Here is a 19,456-nt window from a genome sequence, read left to right as displayed (position 1 = left end):
GCTGCTTACCAAGTTAAGAGCCCATGGTATTACAGGAGAGTTACTGGCATGGTTAGAGCTTTGGCTGATTGATAGGAGACAGCAAGTGGGAATAAAAGGATCCTTTTCTGGTTGGCTACCAGTCACTAGTGGTATTCTGTAGGGGTCACTGTTGGGACTGCTTTTTATGCTGTATATCAAATGATTTAGATGACTAGATGACTTCATTGCCAAGTTTGCAGATGATACAAAGATTGGGGGGACAGGTAGTGTTGATACAGGTAGGCTACAGAAAGACTTAGATTATGAGAATGGGCAAGAAAGTAGCAAATGAAATACAATGTTGGAAAATGCATGGTCATGCACTTTGATAGTAGGAATAAATGTGTGGACTATTTAACCCTATTGGCTGAGTCGGTGGTGAGGAAAGAAAATGCTGTGTTAGCATTTATTTCAAGAGGTCTGGAATATGGGATGTCATGCTGAGGCTTTGTAGGGCTCTGTTGAGGCCACACCTTGAGTATTGTGCACAGTTTTGGGCTCATCTAAGATGTGTTGGCATTGAGGGGGTTCAGAGGAGGTTTGCAAGGATGGTTCTGGAAATGGTTATCATACAAGTAATATTTGATGGCTGTGGGCCTGTACTTGCTGTAAATATCTAATGCTAGAATTTAGAAGGATGAGGGTGGGATCTCATTGAAACGTTTTGAATGTTGGTGGAGGAGTCTAGGACAAGAGGGCACAGCCTCAGGGTTGACTATTTAAACAGATGTGGAGAAATTTCTTTAGTATGAGGGTGGTGAATTTGTAGTATTTGTTACTACGGGCAGTTGTGGAGGGCAGGATGTTGGGTGTATTAGGCAGGGATTGATAGGTTCTTGATTGGACATGGCAACAATAAAGCCATTTAGTACCAGGCAAAGCAGTAACAGAATACAATATTGTGCAGTTTATTGTCTGGCAACTACATCTGATTTGGTGGTGGTGCTACCTTTCACCAAAATGTACATTCCGTGTCCTATTCACTTCAAATACTTTTTCTTAAGCATTATGTTACAGATCAATTTATTATCCTCTAATGAATGGTGATGATCAGCAGGAGGTTTCTTAGCCAGACTTTGATCTGATGCAATTATGCTCCAAGGGTTCTGGAGTCTCTGTTGATGACAAGTCACAGAGGCCCAAGCAAGTACTGAGTAGATTTTGAAGAGACAGACTGCCAATGTGGAATCTGGTACAATAATCAATCTACTGGATCAACTCAAAGCAGGTAATATGTTGATTTTGTTCTGTAAGGGGCATTAATACATCAGGTTTGTTTACAGCAATCTAATAGTTAAGTCACTTGGTGATAGCAAGTTTTTATTCTAAATGATTTATTCAAGATGACTTAATTAACCATCTAAATTCCTCTGTCATGATGAGATTAAACTCATGGCTCCAGATTATTAGTGCAGAATTCCAAGTTATTGGGTCAGTGCTTCCTGCCTATTTCCAAAGTGAATACCGGTTATGTAGCTTGACAGTAATTCTATGAAGTTTTGCAGTAACTTCTTGAAATCCTGCATATTGCAACATTCTGAAAATTCCCCCAGATATTTAGCTGTTTGAGGTGACCAAGTGGATCGATGCAAGAAGGGAGGTGGAAGTTGGCAACTTGAACTTTAGCAAACCTTTTGACAAGGTCTTGTGTGGTAGGTTGCTTGGAAGGGGAAAATACATGGTACCCTGGGTGAGATAGTAAACTGGATAGGTAATTAGCTTGGCGGAGGTGACAAGCTGGTAGTGGAGTGTTGTTTCCAGACTGGAGACCTGTAATTACTGTAGTGCACCAGGAACTGGTGCTGGATTGGCACCGTGCACCATGTTTGCTTTGTATATTAATAAATTGGATGAGAATGTAGGTGGTATGATTAGCAAGTCTGCAGATGACACCATAATATATAATAAAGGGAACAGTGTCTTTATTGAGGTTTATAAAATTATGAAGGTTCATAGTCTTTTCCCCAGGTTGAGGGAGTCTAAAACTGGAGGGCACAGGTTTAAGGTGAGAGTGGGAAGATTTAAAGGGGATCTGAAGGGCAGGTTTCTCACAGAGAGGGGTGGTGAGTAGAAGGAACCAACCTGCTGGAGGAAATGATAAAGGTGGGTACAATTACAAATGTTAAGAGACATTTATATAGGTAAACACGAGAAAATCTGCATATGCTGGAAATTCAAACAACACATACAAAATGCTGGTGGAACACAGCAGGCCAGGCAGCATCTATAAGGAGAAGCACTGTTGATGTTTCGGGCCGAGACCCTTCGTCAGGACTAAAAGGAAAGATAGTAAAAGATTTGAAAGTAGTGGGGGGAGGGGGAAATGCGAAATGATAGGAGAAGACCGGAGGGGGTGGGATGAAGCTAAGAGCTGGAAAGGTGATTGGCGAAAGTGATACAGAGCTGGAGAAGGGAAAGGATTATGGGACAGGAGGCCTCGGGAGAAAGAAAGGGTGGGGGGGAAGCACCAGAGGGAGATGGAGAACAGGCAAACAACTAAATATGTCAGGGATGAGGGACATTAACAGAAATGAGAAGTCAATGTTCATGCCATCAGGTTGGAGGCTACCCAGCCGGTATATAAGGTGTTCCTCCAACCTGAGTTTGGATTCATTTGGACAGTAGAGGAGGTCATGGATAGACATATCAGAATGGGAATGGGACGTGGAATTAAAATATGTGGCCTCTGGGAGATCCTGCTTTCTCTGGCGGACCGAGCGTAGGTGTTCAGCGAAATGGTCTCCCAGTCTGCGTCGGGTCTCACCAATATATAAAAGGCCACACCGGGAGCACCGGACGCAGTATACTACACCAGCCGACTCACAGGTGAAGGACTGTCTGGGGCCCTGAATGGTGATGAGGGAGGAAGTGTAAGGGCAGGTGTAGCACTTGTTCCGCTTACAAGGATAAGTGCCAGGAGGGAGATTGGTGGGAAGGGTGAGTGAGTCACGTAGGGAGCAATCCCTGTGGAAAGCAGAAAGGGGGGGAGGGAAAGATGTGTTTGGTAGTAGGATCCCGTTGGAGGTGGCGTAAGTTACGGAGAATTATACGTTGGACCTGGAGGCTGGTGGGGTGGTAGGTGAGGACAAGGGGGACCCTATCCCGAGTGGGGTGGCGGGTGGATGGGGTGAGGGCAGATGTGCGGGAAATGGGAGAGATGTGTTTGAGAGCAGAGTTGATGGTGGAAGAAGGGAAGCCCCTTTGTTTAAAAAAGGAAGACATCTCCTTCGTCCTGGAATGAAAAGCCTCATCCTGAGAGCAGATGCGGCAGAGACGGAGGAATTGTGAGAAGGGGATAGCATTTTTGCAAGAGACAGGGTGGGAAGAGGAATAGTCCAGGTAGCTGTGAGTGTCTGTAGGCTTATAGTCGATAGGCCGTCTCCAGAGATGGAGACAGAAAGATCGAGAAAGGGGAGGGAGGTGTCAAAAATGGACCAGGTAAACTTGAGGGCAGGGTGAAAGTTGGAGGCAAAGTTAATGAAGTCAACGAGCTCAGAATGCGTTGGCGTGCAGGAGGCAGTGCCAATGCAGTCGTCGATGTAGCGAAGGAAAAGATTGGGACAGATACCTGTATAGACTTGGAACATGGATTGTTCCACAAAGCCACCCCTCCGGTCTTCTCCTATCATTTCACATTTCCCCCTCCCCCCACTACTTTCAAATCTCTTACTATCTTTCCTTTCAGTTAGTCCTGACGAAGGGTCTCGGCCTGAAACGTCGACAGTGCTTCTCCTTGTAGATGCTGCCTGGCCTGCTGTGTTCCACCAGTATTTTGTGTGTGTATTTTATATAAGTACATCGATTGGGAACCCCTGCAAGTCTAAATCTTTCCAACCCGAGGTCTATGTACCCTTTGATTAACTGTCGGGGTCCATGCCACAAAAAAGGTTGCGAACCCCTAAACTTCAGAGGAATATGTGCCAAATCCGGGTATTTGGAATTCGTTTTGATGAGCATTATGGTGGTCAAGAACAAGTTGGGCCAAAGGGTCTGTTTCCATGTGGTACATCTCCGTGAATCTTTTAGCATGGCATATTGAAATTATTCCAGTTTCTTAGTGATTGCTGCCTTGTCCAGTAATATGGTCCACGGGAATGATCCTGGGAGTGAAAGGGGTAATGATGGGCCATCTGACCTTATTCTGCTCATCTGTTTGAAGGTTTTATGGATGTGTATTCTTTCCATATAGGGATTCTTAGTTATTTTAAATTGCTTGTTACTTTGTCTTCCAAAAAGCCCAAACTCCTAATTTTTCTTTAATTTATTCAGTGAAAGCTGATGAATTCATTTCATTACTATTACATTGAAAAAGATAGAGCTACAGTAGTATTATCAAACTTGTACTGTGAACTAAAATTGGTGCATGGTTTCTCACATACCGCACTGTGATAGAATGAATCTGTGCTCTTGAAATGATTTTATTGTGAATATACTGGTGAGGGGGCGGGGAGAATATTGAAAATAAACATGCTTTTGACACTATTCTCAATCATTAAATAAAAACCAGGTTTCATTCTTTTCCCTCAAACTCTTGGGAGACTTCCAAAGGCAAAAGCTGAAATAAAAGTAACTTTTACACCCTGGGTTAGAGTTGGGAACTCTGAGGTTATGCTTCAAGCTTTGATATCGTATTATTATTTACATCACAGAAATAATCTTACATGGTAAATTTTAGTGAAAGCATTTTGATTTCTAATTAATAGTGTGCATTTCACAGATTTAATTCTAGTATGAAATGGTGTCAATGCTACTTGCAATGGTTTTGGGAGAAATGTACAAGACACTGAACAAACTCTGTGGGTCAGGCAGCATCTGTGGAGGATGCTTCAGGTCAATTTCAATTGACTTAATTGAAAATTGGAAGCTAACTATACCACTCTGATATCAAATAACCAGAATTGATTGTGTCGGTGTAAACTTGTTTCTGCAGCCTGATTAGAATGAATTTACTCGATACCGTCAAGGAACTTTCTGATTTGTCCCACAATCGCTTTGACCCCCTATCATCAGGAAGAAGGTACCATAGCATTAGGCCAAGGAATGTTAGGATGGGAAACCACTTCTTCCCCCAGAACGTGAGACTGCTGATCTCCCTGCCACCACCCAGGTTGAAGCACCAATATTGTTAGTGTTTACTTTTTAACTTGTCATAAATGCACTTTGTTAAATATCAGTCTTCTGGAATATATTTTATTTTTTGTTAATACTGTAGTGTGTTATATGTACAGTGTTGTGCACTTGATTCAGAGGAATGTTTGGCAGTATACACGAATATGGCTGAATGACAATACACTTCACCTTGAACTTATAATGACCAGGGTTTTGTCTATTTAGGTGAACTCTTTCTACAGTGTAGGCAAAGTTACATAAATATCAACAGAGCAACTGTAAAAGAAATAAACTTAGAACTTGACAAAGAATACCATCATTGATACTAGGCTCTGTGTCTGTGTGTGTGTACAAGTAAAACCATCAAATGCCAAGGATCTGTTCAACAACTCAACTAAAAACACAAGCATTTCAACACACTATTAACTCAAACATTTGGAAATGTCTTTTATTCTATGAAATGATTACAATGACATTGCCTCAGTTGAAAATAAATCAAAGAATAGCTTTGTAGTGCAGTTTTCTTCAAAAAATTGTGCACGTGTAGCATCTATTGAAAATAGAAGCTACATAAATATTAAATTTTATGTATTCTTCAAAATGGGAATATCTCTCAGAAGTTAGAAGGAAATAATGCATCGAGAAATAAACCATGAAGTATGATAACTGCTAGAATGGAAAAGAGGAATTCAGATATTTGAGATACATTCTCTTAGCAATTGCATTAGTATCACTAACATTTTTAAAAATGCAGGTTAAAATTAAGTGTCAAGGTTTTTTTTTGATTGGGATATATTTAAAAATTCTTAAGTCAGAATTGAATATACAACATTAGAGCTATTTGTAACTCATTCCAAAATTCAATAGACAAGGTAGTCAGTTCAAAAATATTACACTTGGTAATATTGCATTGTGGTAAAGGAAAATAGTAATGTCCAGTCAGATCAACATATGTTGATTATGAATAAAAGTCCTGTTGTCATTATCTACCTCAGAAACAGGGGACCAGAGAGCACCTGTGTTATCCTCAGAAAAGTAGTTTTGAACATCTTTAAAAATCCTCCTGTGATAATGCTGCAAGAACTTAATGTGATCTTTATGGAAGACAGCTTTATTTCATTTTAAATGTTTGCAGCTGTGTTATAATGAAGAAAATCTCATGTTTTGGAATGAAAAGATTACCCAGCAATTTTGGGAATAAAGACATTTGCTGTTATATTGTACAAGTATGTAACAGATTAGAATTATCTAAAGGAATTATTGACAAAAACAAGCAGCACATGCTTCTTATGGAATCACAGCAGCTAACAAGTATCAGAACACATTAAAACAAACTGTCACCTTTTATCCAGAGGTAAGGTAACTTGAAGCTACTACAATCTTATTGAACCAAAATGTTAATTTGCTGAGATGGTGACTTTCAGACTCCCAACATAAATCATTCTACCAATCATTTCTAAAGTTGATTACATTTGTCTGTTCCAGAGTTCACAGGAATGTTGCCAAGAAAACATTTCTTAAAGCTTAAATGTACTTTCAATTGATCCAAAGTTCAGCTGTGCTTAAACCTAGAAAGCTGAAAGCAAACCTTTAAATTGTATCAGATTGGATCGTACCTTTTTGCAACAAAAATTATTAAACATTCTTCCCCCCTCGATGGTGCAAGATACAACTATTCAGTTCAAACTTACAAGGGTGGAACTACAGAAAGCAACTGCCATTAAAATAGAAGTAGTACTGTCTTGGGAGATGATTTTCAATGAAACTTAGAATAAGCTTTACTTTTTTGTATAGCACTATGCTCCAACAGAATACTGGACAGCAATTTGTTAAAAACATTAAGAAAAAAACAAATGAATAAAGTACACCCAAATATTATATTCCAATCCAATCACATCTGGAAGCAAATACCCAAACATTTCTGCTGTAGGTCCTTAATTATGCAACGGGATGCATCATTCCCATAATAACCATGTTGCCTATCTAATAAAAAGACCATATTAATTTAGCATATCCATTCTGAGACTACAGCATTGTTGCCACATGAGATTTTCTTCCCCACCCCCCAGATCCTGCTTCCAAAAGAGGATTCAAGCAGATGAAAGCAACAAGATCGATTGTCTTAATCTTCCTACTTGAAGGTAACTGAGTGATAAACTCCATATGGTCAAATCCTCTACTTTTATATGGAGGATTCATATACAGATGAAGTTCAAAGAAGTGATAAGCTTTGGAAAATCGAACATAAAGACAGAATACAGGGTTAATGGCAGGCTTCTTAACAATGTGGATCAGAGGGATATTAGGGCCACATGTATAGATTCTCAAAGTTGCTACATTAGTTGATAGGGTGGTTAAGAGAGTGTATGGTATGTTGGTTTTCATTAGTCAGGAAGCCAAGTTCAAGAGCCACAAGGTAATGATGCAGATCTATAAGTGTGGTTAGATCACACTTGGAATATTGTGTTCAGCTCTGGTTGTCTCATAGGAAGGATATGAAAGCTTTAGAGAGGGTGCATAGGAGATCTGCCAGAATACTGCCTAAATCAGAGAGCATGTCTTATGATGAAAGGTTGAGTAAAATATGGCTGAGAGGTGATGTGGTAGAGCTGTACAAGATGATAAGGGACAGAGATAGACAGCCAGTGACATTTTCTCAGGGCACAAAGAGGTAAAACAAAAGGACATAATATTTAGGTGTTTGGAGGAAAGTATGGGAAGGATAGCAGGGTGGTTTTTGTTTATACACACAGAGTGGTGGGTGTGTGGAATGTGCTACCAGAGCTGGTAGTAATAGAGGCAGATACATTAGGGACATTTAAGAGACTCTTAGAAAAATGGAGGGCCTGAAGGGTTAGATTAATGTTGTAGTAGGTTTAAAGGTCAGCACAACATCATGGGCTGAAGGGCCTGCACTGTGCAGTACAGTTCTGTGTTGAAATGTTGTTTGACAGGCTGAGTTCCTGCATTGTGGGCCGATGGGCTGGTACTGTTCTATGGTTCATATGACATCTCCCCTCAGTGACTGAGATCAAGTGCAAGGAGCAGTCGCACAAACATCAAGTCTAGTCAGCATCATCATCACAATAGGTGTAAACTATTTTCATTATAACATTTTTATTAAGAATCTTAGCTTTCAAGATCATTTATATATGCACCATCTTGGCACATAGTACATACATATAATTGTAGAGGTAATTTACACGAACTTTGTTCAAACAGCTCAAATTAAAATTCTACTTTAATATACTCAAAGTTCTAAACTCCCTCACATACTGCAAATTCCAAATATTACCTTAACATAAAACTGGAGGCAATTTCTAAAGCATTTATTGGGAGTGTTCAGTAGAAAATCAGTCCTTTTCTACCTAATGATATGACAATTTATTGATCTATAGTAAATGAAATCAGGCGCAGGAATTTAAAATCAAATCCCAAAAGAGCTGAGAATTTCAGTTGCTGCAATACACCTGATAGGGACAAATACGTATCGCATATCTAAAACAACAGCCTGGATTGTAGGGTTGAAAGCAGAATATATACAGGAAACTCAGAAAATTACATGATTAAAGCTTTTTTTTAAACAAAGGATCAGTCAGATATTTAGCTATCTTAGTATACAAGTTGCTTACTTAGTGTTGAAGTCACTCTATATGATCTATGTAACTGGTTCAACCCAGCTACCTGGTAGTTCTGTGATCAATGCAACACTTTTCAAGGTTACCGCAGTAACCATAAATCAGGTGGCAGTGATTCTGGGGAAACGTTAGACTGCTCAGCTTTGATCTGTATTAGGTCACCAAGAATTAGTGATTGGCAGCCCTGCATTACATGACAGCTGCATGTCATTCCAGAAGCCTCACAGTGAGAACCTGTGAAAGGTTTTTTTTTATTCTTAGAAAGTTTGCATTTATATACGTCGTGAAGTTGCAATACATTAAACTGTGGAAAAGCAAACTGAAAAATTTCCCCAACTTTTAATTTTGACACATTGTTTTTGAAGGATGTGCAGATTTTGCATTTAAAAACAATCATCAAACTACTCCAAATGGCTCTCCGGCTCCTCTCTTTCCTGTGCTGGCTTCAGGGTTTGCCTGTTGCACCTGAACTACTGCCTCTTCATTAATGCCATCCTCAGCTTCACTGCTGTCTCCTTCCTCCTCATCATCATATTCATAGTCAGAGGATTCCACAGCTTCTGGGTGGGACTGAGACTCTGTCATGGTGCCGAAGGAGTGAGCACTGGTGGAGGCGAGTGAGGACCTCAGCAGAGGAGTGTTCTCAGAAGCGTCGTCATTTTCTTCATGGCTGCTGTCCACCTCATCAGTGTCCGAATCAGACTCTCCCTGAGATGCCACCACCTTCTGTTTGCAGACGGGACAGGTTTTCTTTGTTCTCGTTAGCCATGGGTCGACACATTTGCAGTGATATGCTGGGAAAGGAAATGAAAGAGAACTGACAAACAGTTGTACTAAACGGCATGCACTTTATACAATGCTATTTGGAATCTTTACAAAAACACCTCTATCCAGAATTGGAAGAAGACAGAAAACAGGAAGTTATTGGGCATGTACTGGGAAGATATTGGAATCCAGCATTTGAAAAGTAATCGAACACAATCAAGCAGGTTCAACACGTACTTTTATGAAAAGCAAAAGAATGACAAATTCAACCAGGTTTTTGACAATGCAACAAGCTGAGCTGATAATGGTGAAGCAGTCGATACAATATACTTGCATTTCCAAAAGACATTTGATAAAACGCCACATGCAAAGTCAATGATTTAGAGCTCATGGTATTTTAGATAATGTACAGGTGTCCTCCAGCTTTAAGAAAGTTCGCTTTACGCCACTTTGTTTTTACGAAAGACTTACATTAGTACCTGTTTTAGCTAACCGAAAGAAATCCGAAGAGGATTTTTGCTTTTACGAAAAAAGGCGCTCACTTTAAACTTGTGTTTACCCCGAGAAAGACGACCATGACCGTGAAGCCTTGTGCGGGCAGGTGTGTGCGCATGCGTGTACTTGCCGATTTTTTCCTACAAATCGGTTTTGGCTAAATCCTCCCGATTCTGGTAAGTGAAACTACACTGTACATACATTATTTCTACTTTATATAGGCTGTGTATTTATCATATCATTCCTGCTTTTACTATATGTTAGTGTTATTTTAGGTTTTATGTGTTATTTGGTTTGATTTGGTAGGTTATTTTTTGGGTCTGGGAACGCTCAAAAATTTTTCCCATATAAATTAGCGGTAATTACTTCTTCACTCTACGCCATGTCGGCTTACGAAAGGTTTCATAGGAATGCTTTACTTTCAGACAGCGGGGGAAACCTGTATCAGCATTGATAAACAAACAAAAACATAGGAGCAGGATAAGGTCATCATGCTTATAAATTACAGGCTGGCCTCAGGGATCTGTCATCCTAACATTTCATAACATATAATAATTTATATAAGTTTAAAGATCAGCTTTATTAGTCACAAGTACATTGAAGCAAAGTTCAAAGTAAATGTATTATCAAAGTACATGTATACCACCATATACAAATCTGAAATTCATGATGGATGCTGCTTTCCTATGACAGTGTTTCATGTACACGTGCTCAATTGGAGGGCAGGGGGAGGGCTTTACCCGTAATGGACTGGGCCACATGCACTACTTTTTGGAAGATTTTCTGTTCAAGGGCATTGGTATTTCCATACCAGGCTGTGATGCAACCAGTCAGTATGCTCTCACCTCATACTTATCGAAATTTGTCAAAGTTTTAGATGTCATGCTGAATTTTCACAAACTCTTTAGGAAGTAGAGACACTGCCGAGTTTTCTTTGTAATAGTACTTGCGTACTGGGCCCAGGACAGGTGCTTGAAATGATCACACCACGGAATTTAAAGCTGCTGACCCCAGCACCGCCAATCCTCCAATGAGGACTGGCTCATTGACCTCTAGTTTCCTCCTCCTGAAGTCAATGTTCAGCTGACAGTGACTAAGAGATTGTTGTTGTCACCCCACTCAGCCAGATTTTCAATCTCCCTCATCTGAGTAATCCCCATTTTTGAATTGGCCTATGACAGTCGTATATTCAGCAACTTAAATACGGCACTGGAGCTGTGCTTAGCTGTAGCCATAAGTGTAAAGCGAGTAGAGCAGGGGGCAAAGCACACAGCAACACCTGTGCTGAGGGAGATTATAGAGGAGATATTGATGCCAATCTGAACTGACTGGGGTCTGCAAGCGAGGAAATTGACACAAGGAGGTATTGAGGCCAAGGTCTTTGGAGCTTATTGATTAGTGTTGAGGGGATGATTGTATTGAACGCTGAGCTGCAGTCAATAAAAAGCATCCTGATGTGTGCATCTTTGCTGTCCAGATGTTCTAGGGTTGAGTGAAGAGCCAAGGAGATGGCATCTGTTGTGAACCTATTGCTCCAGTAGGCAAATTGGGGTGGATCTAAGTCACTTTTCGAGCAACAGTTGTTATGTTTCACGACCAACACAGTCCAAGGATGTGTAACTGTCAGCACAACTCACCAGCTCTAAAGTGGGATTAGGAATGTGGGAGGAAACCGGAGGAACCCCAGCCACAGTCACTCAGAGAAGATACAAACTCCTTACAGACAGCAGCAGGAATTGAACCGATTGTTTGCACCATAAAGTGTTACACTAGCCGCTCTGCTACTGTGCTACTACATACGCTGCTAGGTAGTGGCACAGCAGGTTTTGGGGCAGACAACGCACCAGCAAAGGGAATATGCATAGATGAAGGGAGTAGGTAAAGGTTTAGCAAATGTATGATATTAGGAATGTAAGGTTATTCACTTTAGTAAGAATAACAAACAGATGCTGAATTGAATATTCAGATAGACAGAGCGTGTACAGCTTTGTAGCAGAGACAGATCAGGATGTGCTCACAAAGCAAGAAATTAGGAAGCCAAATGGAACAGTGGAAAATTTTTTTAAAACTAGGATCTGGCAATCTCCTGATTTTATTTCAGATTAAGACATAGGAACAGACTCAATGGGCGGAATGGCCTAATTCTGCTCCTATGTTTAAATCTGAACTAAAACTACCGGAATCGCTCAGCATCTGTGGAAAGAGAAATGGGATTGGCATCTTTACTTTATTGTTACCAAACAATTGATACTAGAGTGTACAATCATGAGTGATACTTTTTTCTGCGCTTCGCGCTCCCTGAAGTACAAATCGAAATAAATATAATTTAAAAAATTAAATTATAAATCATAATTAGAAAATAGAAAAGGGAAAGTAAGGTAGTGCAAGTCAGGTCCAGATATTTTGAAGTTACGGCCCGGATCCGGGTCAGGATCTGTTCAGCAGTCTTATCACAGTCTTATCTGAAACACTAAATGGAATAAGAGAGATATTCACTGAGACAGGTCCTTTAGCAACTGTCAACATTTACTTACTAATTCTATATCAATCCCATTGTTTAACTCAGTAACTTGTGCCACTCGGGGAAGTTCACCTTGGACAATTAACCTACCAACCCGCACAACTTTAGATGTGGCAGGAAACTCCAGTGCCTTGAGGACACCCACGATGTCATAGGGAGAATGTATAAACTCCACACAGAGAGCACTTGAGGTATGGATTTGTCCTGGGATATTCATATTATAATCCTATCCATTGGAGGTAGGTCACAAAAGGTTCACTAGACTGATTCCTGTGATGAATGCATTTGATTTATGAGGAAATCTTGAGCAGGTTGCAACTGGGCTCACTGGAATTTAAAAATAAAGAGGGACTTATCAGTTAAGATTCTTGACATGGCACTGATGGGATGCTTCCTCATTGGAGAACGTAGAACTAGGGGGTATGGTCTCAGAGTAAAGGGGTCAGCACAACATCATCAGTATGTGCCGTAATGTTGTACGTTCTATGTCTGAAGTGAAGATCATCCTCTCCTCTCGGGATTAATGAACCAGTAGGATTCTTACTTCATGCTAACATTAAGTATGTTCAAGGCCCAGAATGTCTAGGTGTAATGGAAGTGTTCTATCTCCACCATCCCCTCACACAGTCAGTTCCTAATTCAGCACCCACTGGGTAAAAACATTTTCCTCCAATCCCTTCTGACCATTCTACAATCAAATCTAATCCATGCCCTTGTTCTGCTTTACCCCTTTGACCAGCAAAATGGGTTCTTCCCATTAACATTATCTAAGTCCCTCTATTATATGACTTAAATACCCTCTCAGCCTCGTGTTGTTATGAACCCCATAACTGGGTCACTTACCAGCAAAGATAGAGAGGTCCGCTGAAGTCTGATGGTACCATTTTTAAACGTTTTTATTTATAAAGGGGCACAAAAGTAAGGTTAATACAAACATTCAGATAATATACGTCATCAATACTCAATCTAAAGCACGGGTATAGTAATAATCAACAATTCGAAGTAGCTCTATCATTTGTCTAGGGGTAAAACTATTGTCCGATGGAAATATAAAAAGTCTCGCTAGTTCATGAAGGCTTTTAGCCGTTTGAGGGACCGCTGGGTGTTCACGGGTTGGAGAGAGAAAATAAACTTGCCAGCCTGTTGGACTCAAATCGTGGAATCGGGAACGTGAGTTCCCCATTGTCAGTTCGGAATCCTTTTCGGGGTTATTAGCCACTCGATTCCCTAGCTAAGGGATCCAAATCACATGTGGCTCCCAAGTAGCTTCCTGTTCTTACGGGAGCAATGAGCGATGGTGTCTCCGTCTGGTGCGTCGCTGGAGTACCGCCTCCTGCAGTCTCCGTTTTATCATGGCTAGCAGATTTGTAAATGTCAATCAAGGTAGGGTGATACAATCCCCACCCCACATTGCCCGAGGGTGTCCATGTCCCTGATAGCTGGCATGTACTATAGAGTTGCAATTCACACAGGTGCCTCTAAGAACAATGGTCAAATCCGTTGCATTGTCTCTCATTTCCTGGGTCCAAGACCCGAATTAATAGCGATCTTGCGATTCTCCGGAAGGAGGGGGCTGGTCCCGAACCCTTCGGCCCCTCAAAGCTGTGGTACATTTATAACAGTGTAAACAACCCGAGCCTGTCCAATCCTTTGCCACAAAGGATTTTCAGTCTTCCTATCCTAGCATGTTATAGAACATAGAAGAGTACAGCACAGGAGGCCATTCAGCCCACAATATTGTGCTGAACCAGCTAAAAAGCAAATCAAAAACAGCCAAACAGTAATCCCTCCTACCTACTCCATCTTCTTTACATCCACATGCCTATCCAAACACACCTTAAAAGCCTCTGATGTATTTGCCTCCAGCACCATACCAGGCAGCGCGTTCTATATATCTATTACTCCGAGTAAAAAAAAAGCTTACCCCTCACATCCCCCTTGAACCTACCCCCCTCTCACCTTCAATCCACACTCTCTGCTATTAGACATTTCAATCTTGGGGAACAGATACCCTGACCACTCTGTCTATGCCTCTCACAATCCTGTAAACGTCTATCAGATCTCCCCTCAGCCTCCGACGCTCCAGATAAAACAACCCGTGTTAATCCAGCCTCTTGTGATAGCACATGCCCTCTAAACCAGGCAATATCCTGGTGAAGCTCTTTCGCACCCTCTCCAAAGCCTCAACATCCTTCCTATAGTAGGGCAACTGGAAGTGTACACAATACTCCTGATGTGGCCTAAACAGTTTTATAAAAGTTGCAACGTAACCCCTTGGCTTTGAACTCGACTAATAAAAGCAAACATTCCATAAGCCTTCTTAAACACCTTATCAATCTGTGTAGCCACTTTCAAGGAGCTGTGAACTTTTATCCCAAGATTTCTCTGTTTGCCCTTAACAGTGTACTGCTTACTTGAACTTGCCCTACTGAGGTGCAACACCTCACATTTCTCTGGGTAAAACTCCATCTGCCATTTCTCAGCCTATTCCTACAACTGATCTATATTGGGCTGTATTCGTTGCCTGTCTGCAGTATCCATGACTCCACCAATCTTGGTTTCATCATCAAATTTACTAACCCATCCAGATCATTAATATACAACACAAACAGCAGAGGGCCCAGCACAGATCCCTGCGGCACTGCACAAATTACAAACCTTCAGCTCACTTCAACCACTACCCTGTCTTCTATAGGCAAGCCAGTTCTTAATCTAAACAGCCAATTTGCTGCAGATCCCATGCATCTTAATCTTCTGGATTAGCTTCCCTTGAGGGACTTTGTCAAATGCCTTATTAAAATCCATAGTGACAACACTCACTGCCCTACCCTCACCACTCTCTCTCGTCACTTTGTCAAAAAACTCAATCAAATTGGTCAGGCATGACCTGCCATGCACAAAGCCATGCTGGTTCTCCCTAATTAGGCCATGGATTTCCACATGCTCATATATCCTCTCCCTAAGAATTTTCTGCACCCATTTCCCTACAAGTGACATGAGACTCACTGGTCTATAATTTCCAGGATTTTCCCACGTTCCCTTCTTAAACAGAGGCACAACATTAGCCACTCACCAGCCTTCTGGGACCTCACCTGTGGCTAGAGAGGACACAAGGGCCCAGAATCTCATCGTCTCCTTCAATAACCTGGGATAAACCCCACCAGGTCCTGGGGACTTATCCACCTTAACGTTCATTAGAAAGCCCAACACTTCCTCTTCTTTGACCTCTAAACACCCTAAAATATCTAAATGACTCTGACCATTGAATAATTCTTGGTTTCAGATGGGGTGGTTTGAGTATCTCAGAAACTGCTGATCTCCTGGAATTTTCACACACAACAGTCTCTAGAGTTTACAGAAAACGATTTGAGTACAAGAAAAAACGTCCAGTTTGTGGCAGTTTTCTGGGCAAAAATGCCTTGTTAATGGGACGGGTCAGAGGAGATTGGCCAGACTGGTTCAAGCTGACAGGAAGGCAACAATAACTCAAATAACTACACGTTATAAAAGTGGTGTGCAGAAGAACACGTCTGAATACACATGCCAAACTCTGAAGTGGATGGTCTACAGTCAGTGGCCACTTTGCAGGAGTTGTTTGGAATCATCTGCAAACTTTTCTATTTGCTAGATTTAGGTCTAAAAATCATTATTGTTATAGAAGACAAGGGCACTTGAGAAACTCCACTGGTCACAAGTTAGTTATGACCTTTTGCTTCCTCCCAATGAGCCAATTTTGGATCCTGTGAGCCCTTACTTTTTGGTGATCAACAGCCTTGTCCAAAACCTTACTAAATTCCAACTAAACCACATCAATCTAATTACCTCAAGTTCAAGTTTATCAGACAGCCACTCTCCCCAATAAAGCTTTGTTGAGTGTAGCAACAAACAATCTACTGGAGGAACTCAGTAGGCCAAGCAGTTTTGTGAGGGTGAAGGAAATGATAATGTTTCAGGTCGTGTTGTTGAGTGCTGTGGATTAATTCAAACCTTCCTAAACAAAAGTTTATATTGTCCCTTCGAATGAATGCCAATAATTTGTCCAGTACACTAACTGGTTGTAAATACTTTGTTTATCCTTTTTGTTGAGCAATAATACGATGTTATCATTCCTCCAGTTCTGTAGCAACCAGGCACCAATGAAGACTTTATAAAAAATAATCAAGGATTCAACAATTTCCTTCAGTAATCTGGAATAACTACAAAGATTTAAGCAATTTCCCATCTCCATCTCTTAACACAAGGTTACAACCTCTGGTTCTAGACTCTCCCAGGGTAACTACCTCTTGCTATTCACCCTATCAATCTCTCAATCTTGCTTTCCTGAAAAATATTACCTCTCCTTTAAAACTTTATTGCATGGTTTGTTAATGAGAGTCAGAGGAGAATGGTCAAAGTGGTTCAAGCTGACAGGAAGGAGACAGTAACTCAAACAACCACGTGTTATAATAGTGGTGTGCAGGGAGTTTCTCTGAACACACAAAACACTGAACTTCGAAGTGGATGGACTACAGCAGCAGAAGACTATGAACATACACTCAGTGGCTACTTTATTAGGTACAGGAGGTGGCTACTGAGTGTAAATTGCTGTAGGAAATCGTTGGTTAGAAATTAGTTCTACTCCATCACCATCAACACCCTGGCTAACTCATAACAACTAACAGCTTAGATCTTCTACATCAAGTTTTTGATCTTGTTTTAAAGAAAATCTTTATTGTTTTTCAGAACTGTATTACTAAAATCTAAAGGAATAGTGCTGATTTTGGTCTGCTTTACATTCAGTTCAAGCCTGCCTTTATAAACTTGTTTGGCTGTCATGATAGCATATGGTTGGTGTAGCACTATTATAGCGCCAGTGATCTGGGTTCAGTTCTGTCATTATCTATAAGGAGTTTGTACATTCTACCCACGACCGCGTGGATTTCCTCCGGATGCTCTGGTTTCCTCCCACATTCCAAAGATGTACGGGTTGCTATGTTAATTGGTCACATGGGGGCAATTGGGCTCATTGGGCCAGAATGGCCTGTCACCCTGATCATCTCTCAATAATAAGATGGTAATTTAAATTTTTTTCTCGATTTCTGATGAGCGTCGAAGTGAATGAAGAATTTGCTGGTGAGAAGGAGAATCAAATATTTAGAATTTTACTTGCTTGTTACCGGATTGGGAAATACTTGCTTACCATGTGAACAAGGCAGGATGCGAAGCTTGTCACCTTCTTCATATTCATCCAGACAAATTGCACAGACCTCATATTCATCCCCTGCAGAAACATAGGAATAGTTATACCCTTAGCTATTCTAATGACCACACATTCTTACACAAGACTAACCAGACATGAAACACTGTGCCATTTTGTTCCCGACAAATGCTCTGTAGAGTGATGAAAAAATACACAATTTTAAAGTTCAAAGTAAATTTACTATCAAAAAAATGACGCCACGTACAGTACTGCAGAACAGAAATACAATAGAATCAATGAAAATCTACACCACGTCTGACAAACAACCAACATGCAAAATAAAACAATTTGTGCAAATATTTAAAAAAACATAATAAATAACAGAACATGAACTGTAGAGTCCTTGAAAGTGAGTCTGTAGCTTGTGGAATCAGTTTAGTGCTGGGGTGACAGAAGTTATCCGTGCTGGTCCAGGAGTGAGTGTGTGTGTGTGTGCGCGCGCGCTCTCTTGATGATGAATGCTGCTTTCTTGAGGCACCACTCCTTGCTCAATGGTGGGGTAGGATTTTCCTGTGATGGCCTGGGTTGTATCCATTATGTTTTGTAGGTTTTGTTTAACATGTGAGTGGCAGTCTGCCCCTCCAGCACAGAGCTTACCTAGAGCCCACCAAACAGAACCAGGCAGCACAATGTTAACTTTTAATGCTTAGGACAAAGAGCTACAAGCTTTCGGTGTGGAGTTCCTTGTATGTGTGCAGTGAAATACTCACTCCGGTGAACACATGGGTCAGCCACACTTATGGCCTTACAACAGTACAGCACAGTACAAGTCCTTCAGCCCATGATGTTGTGCTGGACCCTTTAACCTACTCTATGATCAATATAACTATTCCTTCTTACATAGCTCTCAATTTTCTGTCATTCACATGGCTATCCAAATCTCTTAAAATGCCCCTAATGTATCTGGCTCTCCCACCATCCACGGCAGCAAGCTTCATGCATCCACCACTATCTGTGTAAAAAATACCCTCCCTATACTTTCCTCCAAGCACCTTAAAATTATGCCCCCTTTCTTAGCTATTTCCACCCTGGAAAAAAATCTCTGGCTGTCTACGCTGTCTATGCCTCTTGTAAACCTCTATAAAGTCACCTCTCATCCTCCTTCACTCCAAAGAGAAACACTCCAGCTCTATAAAAACCACAGCCCTATAAAATGTTTGATGTTTTGGAATGTTTCTCCTATGACCATTTACATTATTCTGCAAAGATCTTTCAGATTTATCTATCAAAATGATGTTAGGATTTGGCAAGCAATGAAGATACGTGCTTCAAGAGCAAGAAAATTCAGCACTCTTCCTGGCAACAAGTACATGCATTATAATCCTTCCTTTGTATTCTTAAGATTTCTGGGACTATTAAAAGTCACACAAGTATATTGAGAGATACTAAAACAACTTCATTATTTCAAGGTCTCCAGGAACCAAGCTGAACAACCTCCAAAAGCCGAATCTCCATCCCACTGTGTATTGGTCTTTCATTTCTCTTTCAGAGTCAGATTTAATATCACAGGCATATGGTGTGAAATTCCAAGGATAGAGAATCTTAGTAAAATTATTTTTGTGAATCCTCTCTACCTACATTTGGAACAGACTACTGATGGAATCCATTTAACAGAACCCAATTAAAATATAATACTCTAACATAATAAGCTATTGTAAACCAAAAGTG

General features: G+C 40.8%; 1 protein-coding gene across 1 annotated transcript in view; it reads right to left on the bottom strand.

The window, feature by feature from the left end:
• Positions 1 to 5,552: 5,552 nt before the first annotated feature.
• Positions 5,553 to 19,456, bottom strand: part of rnf13 (ring finger protein 13) — a 265,621-nt gene continuing 251,717 nt past the window's right edge. Inside the window, exons 9-10 of the mRNA XM_073041583.1 lie at positions 17,729 to 17,809; positions 5,553 to 9,562 (exon numbers count right to left, since the gene is read on the bottom strand). Coding sequence (XP_072897684.1) covers positions 9,165 to 9,562; positions 17,729 to 17,809 — 479 coding nt within the window. The 3' untranslated portion in view covers positions 5,553 to 9,164. The remainder of the gene's footprint in view (positions 9,563 to 17,728; positions 17,810 to 19,456) is intronic.

The sequence above is a fragment of the Hemitrygon akajei genome, chromosome 3 (genome assembly GCF_048418815.1).
Source record: "Hemitrygon akajei chromosome 3, sHemAka1.3, whole genome shotgun sequence".
In the NCBI taxonomy this organism is placed as follows: domain Eukaryota; kingdom Metazoa; phylum Chordata; class Chondrichthyes; order Myliobatiformes; family Dasyatidae; genus Hemitrygon; species Hemitrygon akajei.
Note: the sequence above shows the minus strand (reverse complement) of the source record. Positions and strands in the feature narration are given on the sequence as shown.